General features: G+C 43.8%; 1 protein-coding gene across 1 annotated transcript in view; it reads left to right on the top strand.

Moving 5' to 3' along the window:
* Window positions 1-16,489, top strand: part of kcnip4a (potassium voltage-gated channel interacting protein 4a) — a gene marked incomplete at both ends in the record, with an annotated part of 52,523 nt that extends 36,034 nt beyond the window's left edge. Inside the window, 6 exons of the mRNA XM_080451375.1 lie at window positions 6,059-6,128; window positions 9,353-9,423; window positions 15,126-15,233; window positions 15,401-15,505; window positions 16,296-16,358; window positions 16,442-16,489. Of these exons, the coding sequence (XP_080307501.1) occupies window positions 6,059-6,128; window positions 9,353-9,423; window positions 15,126-15,233; window positions 15,401-15,505; window positions 16,296-16,358; window positions 16,442-16,489 (465 nt within the window). The remainder of the gene's footprint in view (window positions 1-6,058; window positions 6,129-9,352; window positions 9,424-15,125; window positions 15,234-15,400; window positions 15,506-16,295; window positions 16,359-16,441) is intronic.

Raw genomic sequence — 16,489 nt, 5'->3', positions numbered from 1 at the left:
TACAGGGAGTAGAGGAGAGGGCTCAGCACGCATCCCTGGGGTGCTCCGGTGTTGAGGGTCAGGGGGTCGGATGTGATGCTGCCCATTCTCACCACCTGATGTCGGTTGGACAAGAAGTCCTGTATCCAGTCGCACATGCTTGGGTGTAGCCCTAGGTCTCTGAGCTTTTTGTCAAGTATTGCTGGGACAATGGTGTTGAATGCTGAGCTGTAGTCCACGAACAGCATACGTACATATTTGTCCTTCAGCAGCTTGTTGTCCATGTGCGAGAGGACGGTGTGGAGAGCCATGGCAATAGCGTCGTCGGTGGATCTGTTTTTGCGGTATGCATACTGCCACGGATCCAGCGAGGCAGGTAGCGTGGAGCTGATGTATTCCCTCACCAGTTTCTCGAAACACTTGCTGACGATCGGGGTGAGAGCAACAGGTCTCCAGTCGTTCAGGCATGTCACTTTGGCCTTTTTGGGAATGGGCACAATGGTTGACATTTTGAACCCTGCAGGGACCACAGCCAGGGAGAGGGAGAGGTTAAAGATGTCAGCGAAGACACCCGCCAGCTGGTCTGCACATGTCTTAAGGACCCGGCCTGGAATCCCATCAGGTCCGGCTGCCTTGTGGATGTTGACCCGTGTGAAGGCTGTGCGCACTTCTCTCTCCGAGATGGTTAGAGGGTTCACCTCTGCTGGTGCTGCTGATGGCCCCGCTTGGCTGCCGCGGTTGGAGCTGATCTCAAACCGGCCGTAGAAAGTGTTCAGTTCGTTGGGGAGGCAGGCAGGCGGGTTCACCTCGCTTCTGGTTCTTGTTTTGCAGTCTGTCAAGGTGTGTACCGCCTGCCATGTGCTCCTGATGTCGCCATTGCTGAGTTTGTCTTGCATCTTTTTTGTGTAGGCCTTTTTCGCCTTCCTGATGGCGCTGTTTAGGGCCACGCGCGTCGTGTTGCGCGTTTCCACGTCGCCAGATTTGAAACCAGCATCCCGTTCATGCAGATGTGCACGTACTCCGCTGTCCATCCATGGTTTCTGATTGGGATAGATCCGAACTGTCTTTTTTGGGACTATGTCATCTATGCACTTACTGATAAAGCCAGTGACTGAGTCTGAGAGTTCGTTGATGTTATTCCCAGCGGCGTTCTTAAACATCCCCCAGTCAGTCTGGTAGAAGCAGGATTGTAGCATAGCGTCTGTGTCCTCAGACCAGATTCGGATTTCCTTCTCAACGACCGGCTCCCTTTTTAGCCTCTGTTTGTAGGCAGGTAGCAGCTGGATGGCGTCGTGGTCAGAGCTTCCTAGCGGTGGGCGTCGGAGGGCTTTGTATCCATCCTTGAAGGGCGTGTAGCAGTGGTCAAGAATATTGTCACCACGGGTACTGCAGGCGACATGCTGGTGGAATTTGGGAAAGACCTTTTTTAAGTCTGTCCGGTTGAAGTCGCCTAGGCAGATGACTGCGCAGTCCGGGTGGCGATTTTCTTGTGCACTGATCGCCTGGTGTAATTCCCTCATAGCTGTGTCCTTATTAGCTCCAGGATGAATGTAAACAACGGCTACAATCACAATGCTGAAGTCGCGTGGTAGGTAGAAAGGACGGCAGGCTATGATTAAAAGTTCAAGGTCTGGTGAGCAGTGACTATCTAGGATTTTAACATCTTTGCACCAGTTGTTGTTGATCAAGGCACAAACTCCCCCCCCACGTTGCTTACCGCTCAGTACAGGGTCTCTGTCCTTCCTATACGCGGTGAAGCCAGGAGGAGTGATGGAAGAATCAGATGCTAACTCCGTTAGCCACGTCTCTGTTAGCACAACAATACAAGTGCTCCTCGTCTCGGCGTTGTATTTAACGCGCGCCAGTAAGTCGTCCATAGTGGTCACTGTTCTTGATTCACACAGAGATCTAACGTTCGCTAGCAGGATTGAAGGCAGTGCAGGTTTATATCCACGTTTTGTTGTCCTTACGAGGAGACCTGCTCTTGTCCCTCGTTGCCACGGTCTTTTCCGTCGCCTCGGGTAACTTTTTGTTCCAGCCGGAACAAAGGGGACCCCTCCCCCCTCCCAGCCGAGTGGAAGGTTTTCGGCAAAAAAGTCCGGAATTCTGTGTGTAATCGCTGTGCTGATGTCCATAAGTGCTTGTCTGTCATAACTCCTTAGACACGCGACGGTGTAGGGAAAAAGGAGAAGGCTAAAAAATACTAAAAAGATGGAAAAACGTTGCGATGTTACGGAGCGCGTACAGATGCGGCCGTCTTTCATGGCGCTCCCATGTCCAAAGGTCCATTTGGTGCCTAATCTATCATTTAGCTGGGGACCCCCTGGAACTCCCTCAAGGACCCCTGGGGGTCCCCGGACCGCACTTTGAGAACCAATGACCTACAGTGTACGTGCTATGCTGACACAAGCTACGTGCCTGGTATTCCTGCTGGCATGCTTTTATATAGTGAAAAATCTATTTTGAATGAATGTATTTAAAATCTATTTTGAATGAATGTTATTTATTCTTAGTAATTATCACACCAGCACCACGGTTAATGTCACACTATTAATGTCACGCAACCCCTAGAGAGGGGTTTTGACTCTGAGGAAGATGAAAGTCAAAACGTCAGTCACCTCTGCAAAACAACAAAACCTATGCAGACCAGTCGAGTGCTCCAGTACATTTTATTTGGGTAGTCTCTCCTGAAGTGCCCAGGTATTATTTTCTCTGATGCAAGTTGTCCCTGTTGAGCACCGACGAGCCCTTCTACCCTCTCTCTACTGGCTGAAGCACGTTGGACTTCTCTTAACCCCTAGGGGGAGCTTGCGCACCCCAGGAGGAGCACACACACACACACACACCACAGTTTGCTATACTATAGCACATTTCATACTCAAAGGCAAATCAATGTGCTTTACATAAAGAATAAACAAACAATAAAACAGAAATAAAAGGAACAAAGGTCAAAGTTATTTCTGCAATAACCTTTTTAACTGTTCAATTGATCTTAAATCCGTATTGTACTGTATTCTCAAACATTTTACTTACATTACGGTGGGGTTCCACTCTCTTCTTGAATAAGAGCATTTTACAAAATTGTAATTTCGTAATCACTTGACTTCCTGTATGTAGTTATGAAACATTTTAGAATCATTCCACCCTTTCAGTTCTTATAAAACACAAATATATCTCAAGTCAGTTCTAGTGTGAACAGTGAATTACAATTAATAGTATTCATTTTCTTTGGCATAGATCAAATAATTAAACACACTGAATTGCGCATTACATGAACTGTGTGCCGTCTGAATGAACAACCTTCGTGAACGAGTCACTTTTATAGATGTGAGTAAGCCTTGGATGTATTACCCATGCCATGCTATGACCTTTATTGGAAAGAGCACCAGGGGGAGGGCTGTCTAGAAATTCTAAATTCTAAATCTAAATTACCTTGATTATTTTACCAATGGCTCCTCCCATGCATTACTTTATAATGCCAGAGTTCATATAGTTCAAGAAGATCCGGTCTGTACCTTGAAATTCACTATAAGCTGTTTTTTCATTCTGAACAGGACTCCCAAGTCTATTTTGAAAGATAATGGCTCGTGCATTTTCACTTAGGCCTATCTATTTGCTCATTCAGGCTGGATAATGGGACCTAATGGTTCTGAGATGAGTCTCTGCTACACCCACAAATAAGCCCACAAAGAACCTGTCACAAAGAGGAATATGGAATATGGATAATAATAATAATATAAATAAGACTTGACAGCCCCTGCTATACCTTCAAAAACACCCTAACAAAACCTTAAAAAAAAAATCTAATCTGTATGATAGAGAATGTTAATACAATATAACTAATACAATTGGGGTGGCAATTTGTCTCCCTGCTCTTCTATTGAGACATTTAGATTGTGTCAGAGGTTATGTCTCACCTAGACACAGGATCTGACACAATTGATTAAATGTATCCCCTGAGCAAGCAGGTAGGCTGTATTAGCTCAATGGTAAACATTTCAGCACTTGCGCAGGACACCGGGTTCAAATCCGGGGTAGAAGAGGAAAGTTACATAGTGCAGCTTTAATCAACATTTTACAAGATAAAAAGTATTTGTGTGAGAATGTTTTCTGACACATTACAAGTCTTGAAGACGAGAAATGTTCCGTCTTGTTCTTGAACCTACATATTCCACAATTGAACGCTCATAATAACTAGTGCTTCACCCTGACAGATAAACCAGCTTCATTATGTGTTCATATTATTGCCCACTGCCGTTGCAAAGTTTTCATGAACATTCAATACACCCACTCAGAGATAGTGTAGCTTGTCTGTTCAACCCTGGTTCAGATCATGTCTAATACAGCAAATGGAGGTGTGCGGGTGAGCAGGGACAGCTTGAGGTTTAACCATTAAGACCTGAAGTTATTGCTTTTTTAGCTCAAATCAAAAAGTGACACAGACGTGTTCCAGGTCTTAATGGGTTCACTTGTTGGAATAACGGGTGAATGAATGGGCCAGTCAAATATTGACTGACCCTAGTAATAATTTCTCACCTGAAGGTGAGATTGCTTTCTTACAGGAAAAAGACTTGGTCATGAAGGAGCATGCTAAACTATAAAGATATATTGGTTGGCTCACATTTTTCATTTTCTTTTAACCCAAAGGCTCTGGGTACTGCCGTTTTAATCCACAAAGAGATTCAATTCCCCCCAAAGGTTATTATCTCTGACCCCCAACGGTCATTTTTATTATAGTGTCAGGGTGCTTCTTTAACACTCCTGTACACCTAATAAACATTTACGCTCCCAAGTGAGAGGACAAAGCGTTTATCAGTGAGGTTATTTCTCTCCTGTCTGACTTGATATCATCAGATTTTTGGAGGTCATCTAAACTGCCACATTTTGCTTCGTGTCGCTTTTCACTTCTTGTACCTGTATGAGTAGACAAATAAACCTTCTTGATTCTTGAGATAGATACATAGATACAGACAGACAGACAGACAGACAGACATAGATAGATACATAGATACAAGATACATTTATGAATCTAGTAGGATTTCTACTGTTAGATCTCTTAGATTGATTAATTCCTTTTAAACAACGAATACATTCTGTATCCCCATCCTTACTTTGGAAAACCCTGAAGGTGGTAATAAGAGGAAAAATATATGCTATTCTAAGCATAACAAATCAAAGAAACAACAGCAGGATGAGTTCATTGATTGCAGAGCAAAATTGTGTAATGATTACTCAACATCACCTTCTTCCTGTACTTTATGAATACAGTAGCCTGTAGGCTACAAATGCAAATATACTATTTTACAAATGCATTTATAATCTACTTACAACAGAGAAAACTGAGAGACTGTTACCGCGCTCAAGAGTTCTTGAAGTCAGTCTGTCCATTCATGACATATCACAGGCTGCAGGGCTAATAGCGTATTTACTTAATTGTGTATTAAGTCCTCTAAAAGGAGACAGGACAGCGTGTTTTGTTTTCTAGTGATGCATTAGTATTATGTGTCTGCCTCTACTGACTGCTGCCAGATAATCTAAGTTGTATTTCTTTGAATGGCTTTGCACAGCATTACTAGGTTTGCAATTGGGGTCTTTCTTCCATTAGCCTACATATCTGTGACATGCTCAGTGCGGCAAAGCACTTTCTAAAACATTAACAATAAATAAAACATTTCATGTCTGTGCTTGCCACTGTAATTAGCCTAATTTGCAGGGTCAGGCAAATGATGGCATATATTAATTACATTATAGACTGGGTTCCTCATGTCTGCTAGTAAAGTTGGCAAGAGTTGGTTTCTACCCTCTCTTCTATCTTCTATTCTACAGCATTGCTTGGCTGAGCATTTCTCTCTTCACATACTGTGTGTTATGGTGCAAGACTCAGCAATACTGTCTGTGCACTGTGGCTCTGGGCCTTTCTACTCTGCACTGTTGTGTACATAGAATGTTTGGACTGATGTTTTAACTCACTCAGGATAAGAGCATCAGCTATACTTTTTTAACGTATAAAATGTGATTTAATGCAGTGTACGTGATGAGAAGTGTATATTGATCTGTGGAATTGTATTTCTCTTTCCAGGAGTGCCCCAGTGGTGTGGTCGATGAAGAAACCTTTAAGCATATCTACTCGCAGTTCTTTCCTCAAGGAGGTACAGTAAACTTCAGTTTTCTTGTCTATGAGGGGGAAAAAAAAAAGAAAAAAAAAGAAGACACAAATATTTCATTTTCTGCTTTGCTCCACCAAGCACATAAACACAGTACTTTGAAGCTCTAACAAGCCTTGCTTTTTTATGTGACATTGTGTGTGTGTGCAGCTTGAAATGAATATTCATGCATTATACTTGGCCTTTTATTGAAAGTAGCGTCCCGGGGTGTTTCCCAGCATGCCTCGGGACGGGGTGTACACACAGTTATTGATTTACTGTTGTGCTATTTAGTTATTTGGATTTGGGAATATTTGTCATGTTTATTGAGATTAATGTTATTGTTTAATGCTGGTTATTTAGTTTATTCCTTTGTTTTCATAATATGTGCAATGGTTATGAAACCATAGGCGATGGTCTTCCTTTCTGTTGCACTAGGCTGAGCTTTGATGGATTCCAATTATATTGTGAGAGCTACAATAAAAATAGTTTGGCATATACCGCTGAGGATGCCAACCTCCTGCTGGTCTGAGGGCAAGAGCAGCCGCCACACACTGCCAACCCCAGGGTTCTCCAGCAGCCATCAGCCGGCAGCAAGCTACTGCTCAACTCAACGGCTGGTCAGACGGTGAGATGTCACTCTGGCATTGGAAGGGCAGGTATTGGAGTTAGACCACTGCCAAGCAGAGATTTGGCTAGCTCCAATCGGAACCTCTCCCTCCGCTTTATAGCTCCGAGATGAGGTTCCACGGCGTCGGGTGCCGCCAGGTGACGACACCGGCGAATATTGGCCACTATGCATGATTCTTACCTTTTCCGCACATCATATACAAAAAGTAAAGGTCAGCCCCCCTTCTCTCAGATGTTTTACATTTTAGCAGCCAAGACAATTTTACAGACGGGATGAAACCGTTTAAATCGCTTTTTGTCAGCCTGTGGACAGTCAACCCCCGTCCGCATGCGTTGTACTGCTCCCGTAAGATTGCATTGGGAAAACATGGCACCGGCTGACTAAATAAGCGATTTAAACGCTTGTTTCAACCCGTCGGTAAAATTTTCTTGGCCGCTAAAAGAAAGAAGGGGGGACGACCTTTAGGTTTTGGATACGATGTGCGGAAAAAGGTAAGAATCATGCATAGTGGCCAATTTTCATCGGTGTCGTCACCTGCCGGCACCCGACTCTGTGGAACCTCATCTCGGAGCCATACAGCGGCGGGAGAGGTTCCAAATGGGACTACGATTAAGTGGATGCCAAGAATAAACTGACGTCCAGAACAATGGGAGAAAAGGAGAGCTTTGGAACCAGTCCAATAAGAATTGTCCCTGCAGGCTTTTATTCATGGGACACCGCACTGACTATCTTCGGAAGCACATGCACCTGTCTGGCCCACGGATGCCCTGCGATGCCCTATGAGAAGCAGAACTGGCTGAATTAATTCTACATGCTGCCAGCCGGGCTCCGCATGCCCATGCCCCGCGTAAGACAAGCTGGGTGGAAGGTGACATGATTGTCAAGGAGATGCAGTAGGCATCTCCAGTTTTCAACCACCAGTCACGAGGGAGAGCAATGAGGCATTGGAGGGGCTACCGCCCTCAGTGTGGCTGCTAGCAATTCATAGAACCGGGACACTGCACAACCCACGGCTGGTTCCCCAGCCATTGCCGCTGTTAAAGTACAGAGGGCTGGCACAGTGAGGCAACTGCCTTCCAATCCTTCAGCCCCTCCCAGTGAGCACAGACTCAGGCGGATAGGCCAACCTGGAGGGCTATATTTTAATAGCGACCTAAATGGCGTTTCGGGGCTCAGTGACACGGGGGTGACCTGTCCACAGTTTTGTTGCAGACTATGAAACGGATTAGAACTGTGATGTGGGAATGGGCCCCGATGAGAGGAAAAGGGTCCCTCCGGATACTGTAGCTGTGGCCAGTAAGAAGCTGCACCATGAGTTCTGACATCCAAGACGAGTGCATCATCAGCGTGGACCGCTGGGGAGCCATTGTGTATGTACTGTACCCAGGGGCCCGTCTCTATCTGGGCTCAGAAACCATAACGTGGCCGCCGAGTAAGAGCGCCTAACCATGGCAGCATTCAGCTTCGGGCGCAGCCTGCACTCTCTTCCGTACCAGCAGCCAGAAAAGACACCACGACAGTATATCAGCCCAGTCCCCCAGGGCGCTACGGCAGTCGGCAGCTGATGAGGGGTCTGAGCCCATCCAGATGTCCAGGGTTCTACAACGGGTATACGGGGGTCCATGAAGCCTGGCTCTACTTCACTGACGACCGTCCAGCCCCCACTAACCAACACCACCAACCCAGGGCCCATCAGAGCAGTCTCGCAAAGCTGTGCAGGAACTCTCCCCCATATAGAGACAACAGCTGCGGGGGCTACTGGGACACTTCCTAGACATCTTTGCTGCCTGTGCTGTGATGAGGACTGCACCCACACTACGCTGGACCTGACTATGATAACTGCCGTTAGCCAAAAGGGCAGTTGCCAAACAAAAGGGAAGCACTGTAGCAAATGGACTGGGCCATGCACTGGGCTGGCAAAACTCTCTGACGTGGTCGGGCCCGGCTGCGGCTGGATCTTGCCAGCACAGAAAAGAACCGGGTGCATACAGAGACACCTCCCACACCGGTCGAGTCTCACACAGCCTGCTTCCAATATTCTCTAACACCATTTTCTGACTTCAGACAAACCAGGTCTCAGATAGAGAGAGAGAGATGTGTGCAGCCTGGAGTGATGTTCTCTCAACTCTCAACTATGTAACGATTGCTTTCTCAATTCAAGGAACAAGAAAGGCTGCTTTGATAAGCCAATAATACTGAGAGACAGATGATACAGCAGCAAACTCTTGCTAGCGGCATACTATTCTGGAAGCAATACAGCATATCAGAAAGCATAAACAAGCGTTATCTCTTAGCGGTTGTTGTTTTCCTTCAAAGAACAACTTCGGAGAAAGACTTTTAAGTTGAACAAAGAATAAGCTAAAGTCTTCCCCTTGGCTTTCTAAATGTGCTTCTAGTGGGAACAGTTGGTTTGTTACGCCTAATTTAGCCTTCGTCATGTGGCTGTTTCGCTTGATGAAAATAAACATATTTATTTATTTTCATGGAGCAACACCGTTTCAATTGCTAATCAGTTTTTAACCATTTGTTTCCAGCATGCAGCTGTTAAAATATTAGGGATTGTGTCACTATATGTGAATGTATGCGTTTGTCTTTCCAGATGCATCGACGTATGCACATTTCCTCTTTAATGCATTTGATACGGACCACAACGGATCTGTCAGTTTTGAGGTAAGTGGTAGAGATGCCGTTTCACACTGTAGTCTCTGAAACTAATTACAGCTTTACAGCTTCATTGCTTATGTCTGCTAAATTACTCATGGAGGACAATGATGTCTTCCCCCAGCTCACCCCGTCATATGAACTAGTCTTGTGATTATATCAGTGTTGCCAAGGTTCACGAGAGAAACAAGCAGCCAGGTCTATGAAAACAAGCCAAAAGAAAAACAACTGTAAAAAAAAAAAGCCAAAGTGAAAGGCTACAGATGCAATATCTGTGCTTTTGTCAATCATGAGGACATATTGGACATCTCCAAAATCCCTCTGGAGTCCTTTTGTGTGTGTGTGTGTGTGTGTGTGTGTGTGTGTGGGTGTGGGTGTGGGTGTGGGGTCTGCCTCATAGGCACTTTGTAACTGGCTGTTTTCCTATTAGCGGAGCAGATAAGTGCCACGATCTTTCAATTTATGATACAAGCGTGAAAATTGGCGTGAGCAGTCTCCATGGGTCACTTGACAAGAAAATTGTCTGAGCCATTTGTAATTTCAAGATGGCGGCCATTTTTCAAGATGGCCGACACCTTAGTGGGCAGTTAAGTGATATGATGGTTTATTTGGTGATACAAGCATGAAAATTGGCATGAATACTCTCTGTGGGTCACTTGACAATAGGCCACACACAGCTACTTGAAATTTCAAGATGGCGGCCATTTTCCAAGATGGCCAACACTTTAGTGGAGCAATTAAGTTATTTAATGGTTTATTTGGTGATACAAGCATGAAAATGGGCATGAGCAGTCTCTGTGGGTCACTTGACAATAGGCCACCCACAGCTACTTGAAATTTCAAGATGGCGGCCATTTTTTCAAGATGGCCAACACTTTAGTGGAGCAATTAAGTTATATAGTGGTTTATTTGGTGATGCAAGCATGAACATTGGCATGAGCAGTCTCTGTGGGTCACTTGACAATAGGCCACCCACAGCTACTTGAAATTTCAAGATGGCGGCCATTTTTTAAGATGGCCAACACTTTAGCGGAGCAATTAAGTTATATAATGGTTTATTTGGTGATACAAGCATGAAATTAGGCATGAGCAGTCTCTAAGGGTTGCTTGACAAGAAGACACTCCCAGCCACTTGAAATGTCTATTTTCAAGATGGCCGCCCCCTGGATCCTCAAAAGATGTTTTTTTTCCATTAAGGACGATTATACGATTATGATTATTATGCTAAAGAACAACTTTTAACACATCACAATACAGTTGTGTTGATTTTTTGATCATAGATTAGATAAGAGTGAATATATGCACTACCAGGGCACACTGGTGATATATCACTGCTGTTAAACTCAGAGTGGGGTTCAATGTCAGCTAATTGAAAGTTAGTATCCCAAATGCTGTCTAATTTACCCCAAAACCGTTAGATAGCCGCACCTGAATTGACAGGTTGTGCCAGCGCGGGAGAGCCGAGCCAAGGTTAATGGGGTTTTAGTTAACCGGATGGTGTACAGATCGCACAGGATTTAAATGGCATTGGATGAACGATCGGACTAAGTGTAGGTTTAAGGCACGAACTTAGTTGTATCCCATACATCAAAGTGCTTGGTAAAGGGTGGTAAAAGGATAAACCCTCGGCCTCTGCCTATGCTGCAGACATGGCAAGAAGCCATCATAACAGTTGTGAAAACTAACTGGGACAGATGTTTCATTTGTCAGCAGGTCACTAAGGAAAAACTCATTCAGCCGAGTTTATTCAACAGAGAGCACGATCGTACTGGTTATGATACCATTGCAAGAAATGTTCCATTATTTCATAAGATCAATGCTCTGCCTATCTTACTTAGTCCAACCCGACTAGATGAAGGTGATGGCATAGAAAGCACATTGACAAGAAACAGAGCAAAATATCATTCAAGCTGTAAACTTAGGTTCAACAACACAGAGCTGGAAAGGGCCCAAAAGAGAGCATCTACATCTGCTGAAGACACCGAAGATACCAAAGATATCCATGTCAAGAGGCCAAGAAGATCTAATGTATGACAGGTCCAGCGATGTCACAACTGTGAACGAGGCCAGGCTTGATCTCTTTGTCAGAAAGCAAAGACAATATGACTTGATCCCGCCAACTCAAAGAGATTGCAAAGAGATCAAAGAGATCAAAAGCAGCACTCAAAGAGCATGCCAAACATGCTTCTTATGAGGCTGGATACGTGTGGGGACAGGCATTGAAGCGACATCCACAAATACCGAGCCCATCTGACTGGGGATGGGTGGAACAGGACGAGAAGTGGAAAGTCTTCTGGACTCCACTTCCACCTATTGCGGAGAGTTGTTGGGAGTTGACCAAATGTGGGTGCACCAAGGCATGTACTGGAAGGTGTAAGTGCTTCAGATATGGACTCAGTTGCACATGCCTATGTAGTTGCCCCTGCTAGAACCTATTTGCATGTTTATTTTGCCAGAGTTTTTCCCCGTTGTCCTCTGTATTTTCAAGTGTAGGCCTATGGCTCGGCTTCCCCTCGCCACATCATGTTTTACTTTGTCACCAGTCTATTAGTGTGTAATTTTCAGCTGTTACTTTGTAACATTGCTTCCACTGCCTTCCACTGCCATATGTAACAGTGAAGCACATTTTCATTTTAGTTCCTTAGTATAGTTTGTCATGGTTCCGTGGCTACTGCCATTCAGTATTAGCCATTGCTCAATTATAATTTTGGAGCACTGTCCGTTCAGCACCACAACTGTGCTAATCAGCGCCACAACTGTGCTCATTTATTAATCATACTTTTTGTTTCCCCATCTCTTAGTATGTATTTGACACATGTAATGGCTGTTAGTAAAAAAAATATATATATATATATATATATATATATATATATATATATATATATATATATATATATATATATATATATATATCTCCTCCCTTGTGACTGTTACCTTGTCGTGGTAAGGGAGCTTGTGTACCTCAGTGAACCCTGAGAGCTATGCCAGTGGGAGGCAACTCCTGACAGGTTTTACCAAACTGGACAGGTCGTGGGCGAGGAGTCAGACAAAACACAGTCAAACAACCTCTCTTGACAGAGCTTTTTGAGGAACCCAATACATTTATATGAGAAAAGGTATCATTTAAAGATCCACATGGCGGACGGCAGTCATCTTGAAATTTCAAGTGGCTGTGGGCGGTTTCTTGTCAAATGACCTTTTGAGACGGCTCATGGCAATTTTCATGCTTGTATCACCAACCAAATGATTTATTAAGCTTAACTGCTCCACTAAGGTGGTGGCTATCTTGAAAAAATGGCCGCCATCTTGAAATTTCAAGTAGCTGTGGGTGGCCTAAGTGACCCACAGAGACTGCTCATGCCAATTTTCATGCTTGTATCACCAAATAAACCATTATATAACTTAATTGCTCCACTAAAGTGTTGGCCATCTTGAAAAATGGCCGCCATCTTGCAATTTCAAGTAGCTGTGGGTGGCCTATTGTCAAGTGACCCACAGAGAGTATTCATGCCAATTTTCATGCTTGTATCACCAAATAAACCATCATATCACTTAACTGCCCACTAAGGTGTCGGCCATCTTGAAAAATGGCCGCCATCTTGAAATTACAAATGGCTCAGACAATTTTCTTGTCAAGTGACCCATGGAGACTGCTCATGCCAATTTTCACGCTTGTATCCTCAACTGAAAGATTCTGCTAGAAAAAAGTATTTAGCCGCTCCACTATATTGTCTGACTGCACTGGCAGTGTCTATGTCCATTGTACAAGGCATTCTTGTACCTCTGTTTATGTGGACATAAATAAATATTTCAAGTGTGTGTGTGTGTGTATGTGTGCCTGCATATTGGGGGAGGGGAGGGGCAGAGTTGTGGACTGCTGCTGAGGTAAGCCATGGTGATGTGAGGTTAGGTTGTGGATGGATCCTGCAACATGACAGACCATGGAGCACAGCCAAACTTCTAGCGTCGTTTTAAACCACATTAGCAGGCAAGCCCAAATAAGCAACTACACTTTGGAAACAACAACAAGCCCCAAAAACCCAATATTTACAAGCGACTTTACAGCGAAACAAGCCCAAAGTCGCTTATAATAAGTGGACTTGGCAACAAATAGAATACAAGGTCATATGTGGCCCCAATAACCCTAACCCTACGGTGGCTCAGTGGTTAGCGCAGAAAGGATGCCCTGCGTTCACCATTCAGGTGGCGCAGCCTGGAGTAAAGTCCCTGCCTACCACCACGGAGACGGCATTTGGCTTAGGGATTAGAACCCTCTGCGGTGCCTCCGGCTTAAGCCAGGTGTCCATGAGAGCACAATCGGTCGTGTTTGTACAGCCGGGCGGGGGAGTTAGATGAAACACGCACATCTAATACTAAATAAGGCAGGTACCTAAGCCAAAGAACTGTAGAAAGAAATACAACTGCTTGGCTCCAGTTAAAACAATGTTTATGGCGCCCTGAGTGCCCGGCGTTTCAAGCTACATGCTCTTCATCAGAAGCCATGCAAGGAGGGAAATCTCTGTCGTTGCACCAGCGACTCCTACAGGTTGATCAAGGGTGCCTGTCAGTTGGAAGTGTGAGATATAGGGTGTTCCTCCGCACGCACTACATCCTCCTGGTGAGGCTCCTCTCTCTGCAGGCGATTCCATGTGTATTGGAGGATGTTACGTGGTTTTAATACCATCCCTACAAAAGGACCAACCAGTTTTAAGACCAACTGGTGGGAATTCGGGAATTGGCACAATGACTAAATTGATTTAAAAAAAAGTTCTAACGCATATTATCTCCTGTTTCCTTTACAGTACGTGCTCCGCCTTCCCCACAAACTAAAGTGCATGTTTCTATGGACAGGACACTATTGTAAAAAGAACTCAGCCTCAACCTATACCCTGTATAAATAAAGGCAAATACAAATCTCAAACATAACACTACATAGAACTAATCACTGTTGTATTTTGGCAATTACTGCGGTGAAATAATCTGTCCCTGAGCAGCACTGAGGTCAACACATGCAATGTCTGATTTCAATTTAGTCCTTATTAGGATGTAATGTTCAACAAAGCTCAACAAAGCAGATACTTTGATTAATGAAGTAATGCTGTCAAGTTTCTTCTTTTGGCCCCATTTAATGGTTGAGATCAATTTGATATGATTCGACTGGGTGATTTTACAAGATTCTTATGCATTATATGGCATAATAATTCAATTGCAATTAATGTGCTGATGGTTCTTCATTCATATTCATGTATGCTCTTTTGCAGCCTATATGTTGTTTCTATCTATATAGTTTTTAGCCTGTATGTTTTACAGGTGGTACTATGTAACTTCCTTTGAAATGTAATCTTGTCCAATCTGTGTGGTAGAGTATGTTAATACAATATAACTTCTACAATTGGGGTGGTTGTATTTTGTCTCCCTGCTCTTCTATTGAGACATTTAGATTGTGTCAAAGGTCATGTCTCACCTATACACAGGATCTGACATGAATTTTGACCTGATGGTCAAGATTCAATTTATCCCCTGAGCAAGCATGGCTCTATTAGCTCAATGGTAAAAAAAAAATCAACACTTGCGCAGGAAACCGGGTTCAAATCCGGGGTAGAAGAGGAAAGTTACATAGTGCAGCTTTAATGTGTAAACATCTAATAAACGCAAACATGCCGGATGCTCGTGCAAACATAAAGGCTCAGTGAATGCTCTTTCGGTTGCAGGACTTTGTCATGGGTCTCTCCATCCTGCTTCGAGGCACTGTGCAGGAGAAGCTCAACTGGGCGTTTAACCTCTATGATATCAACAAGGACGGATATATTACTAAAGAGGTACTTAAGAATCAAACATAGTATCATCAATCATACTGTACCATGTTGTGGATGGATGATTGCTGACTCGATCATGTGTCACTCTCCACACGCTGGATTACCAAGAGTTATTGGATTACATGTCTGGAGTATGTTTTTAATTAACAGTACAATGCTGCGTCTCCTAGGAAATGCTGGACATCATGAAGGCCATCTATGACATGATGGGGAAATGCACGTATCCAGTCCTCAAGGAGGAAACACCTCGCCAGCACGTGGAGATATTCTTCCAGGCAAGTCTGTCTTTCGACAGGCCAGCCCCTACGCTACCTCCTCCATCATGGGTTCCTTCCTACAACAGATTTACAGTGGAGTGTTAGCATTGGGGCTTGAATAAATCAGGAAAAGAAGCTCTGTAGCAAACGGAGGTTAATGACATTTACCAATTAAGCCCTATTTATGTCCTATTCTGAATGTTTTAAATAGTTTTTTAATCTTATTTACAGCTACAATGATATGCCCAAAATAGGGACACCTGGGTTAAACATTGACATGTTTTGTTCAACAAGATAATCACCACAAATAACACATGCAATTATATTGATATTATGTGGTTCAAAAATCACAAATCACAGTCACAATATGAAGTGCTACAATTTATGTCACATAACAAATCATGAAACTATCCTAAGCTGTGTGTTAAACACAGATTTAACCACATGAACTCTTGTGTTCCTATTCTGGGGAATCTGAAAATTTCCAGAGAATAGTCGATCTACAAGCTTACAACAACACGTTGTGAGCTTGTAGATCGTCTATTTCTGTTGAAGAGATTTGGTGTTGACTAGAGGGTAAAAGGAAGGGCCTAATATAGACCCCTAGGGGACTCTAGTTAATGTTGGAAGCATTGGAAATCTGTTGAGGGAATCCATTGCAAGTTTGCAACACTTCCCGGTTTTAGGACTACAAACTGTCGCACTCTTATTTGAACTGCATGTGTGTTCCTGTTGACACCAATGCATTCACAGTACCTGTTCATTGTTTACACTTGTTATCTTCTAATCTCCCCTTTCTCTCCAACAGAAAATGGATAAGAATAAGGATGGCGTGGTAACCATAGATGAGTTTATAGACTGCTGCCAAAATGTAAGTTCTCCCTGTCTTGTCATCACAGTTCTCCCAATGTTTGTACAAGTAGTTTCTAAATAGTTCATTTGTTTTGACCGCAGGATGAAAATATCATGAGATCAATGCACCTCTTTGAAAACGTCATTTAA

Source organism: Gymnoscopelus braueri (genome assembly GCF_963280865.1).
Source record: "Gymnoscopelus braueri genome assembly, chromosome: 15".
NCBI classification, from domain to species: domain Eukaryota; kingdom Metazoa; phylum Chordata; class Actinopteri; order Myctophiformes; family Myctophidae; genus Gymnoscopelus; species Gymnoscopelus braueri.
Note: the sequence above shows the minus strand (reverse complement) of the source record. Positions and strands in the feature narration are given on the sequence as shown.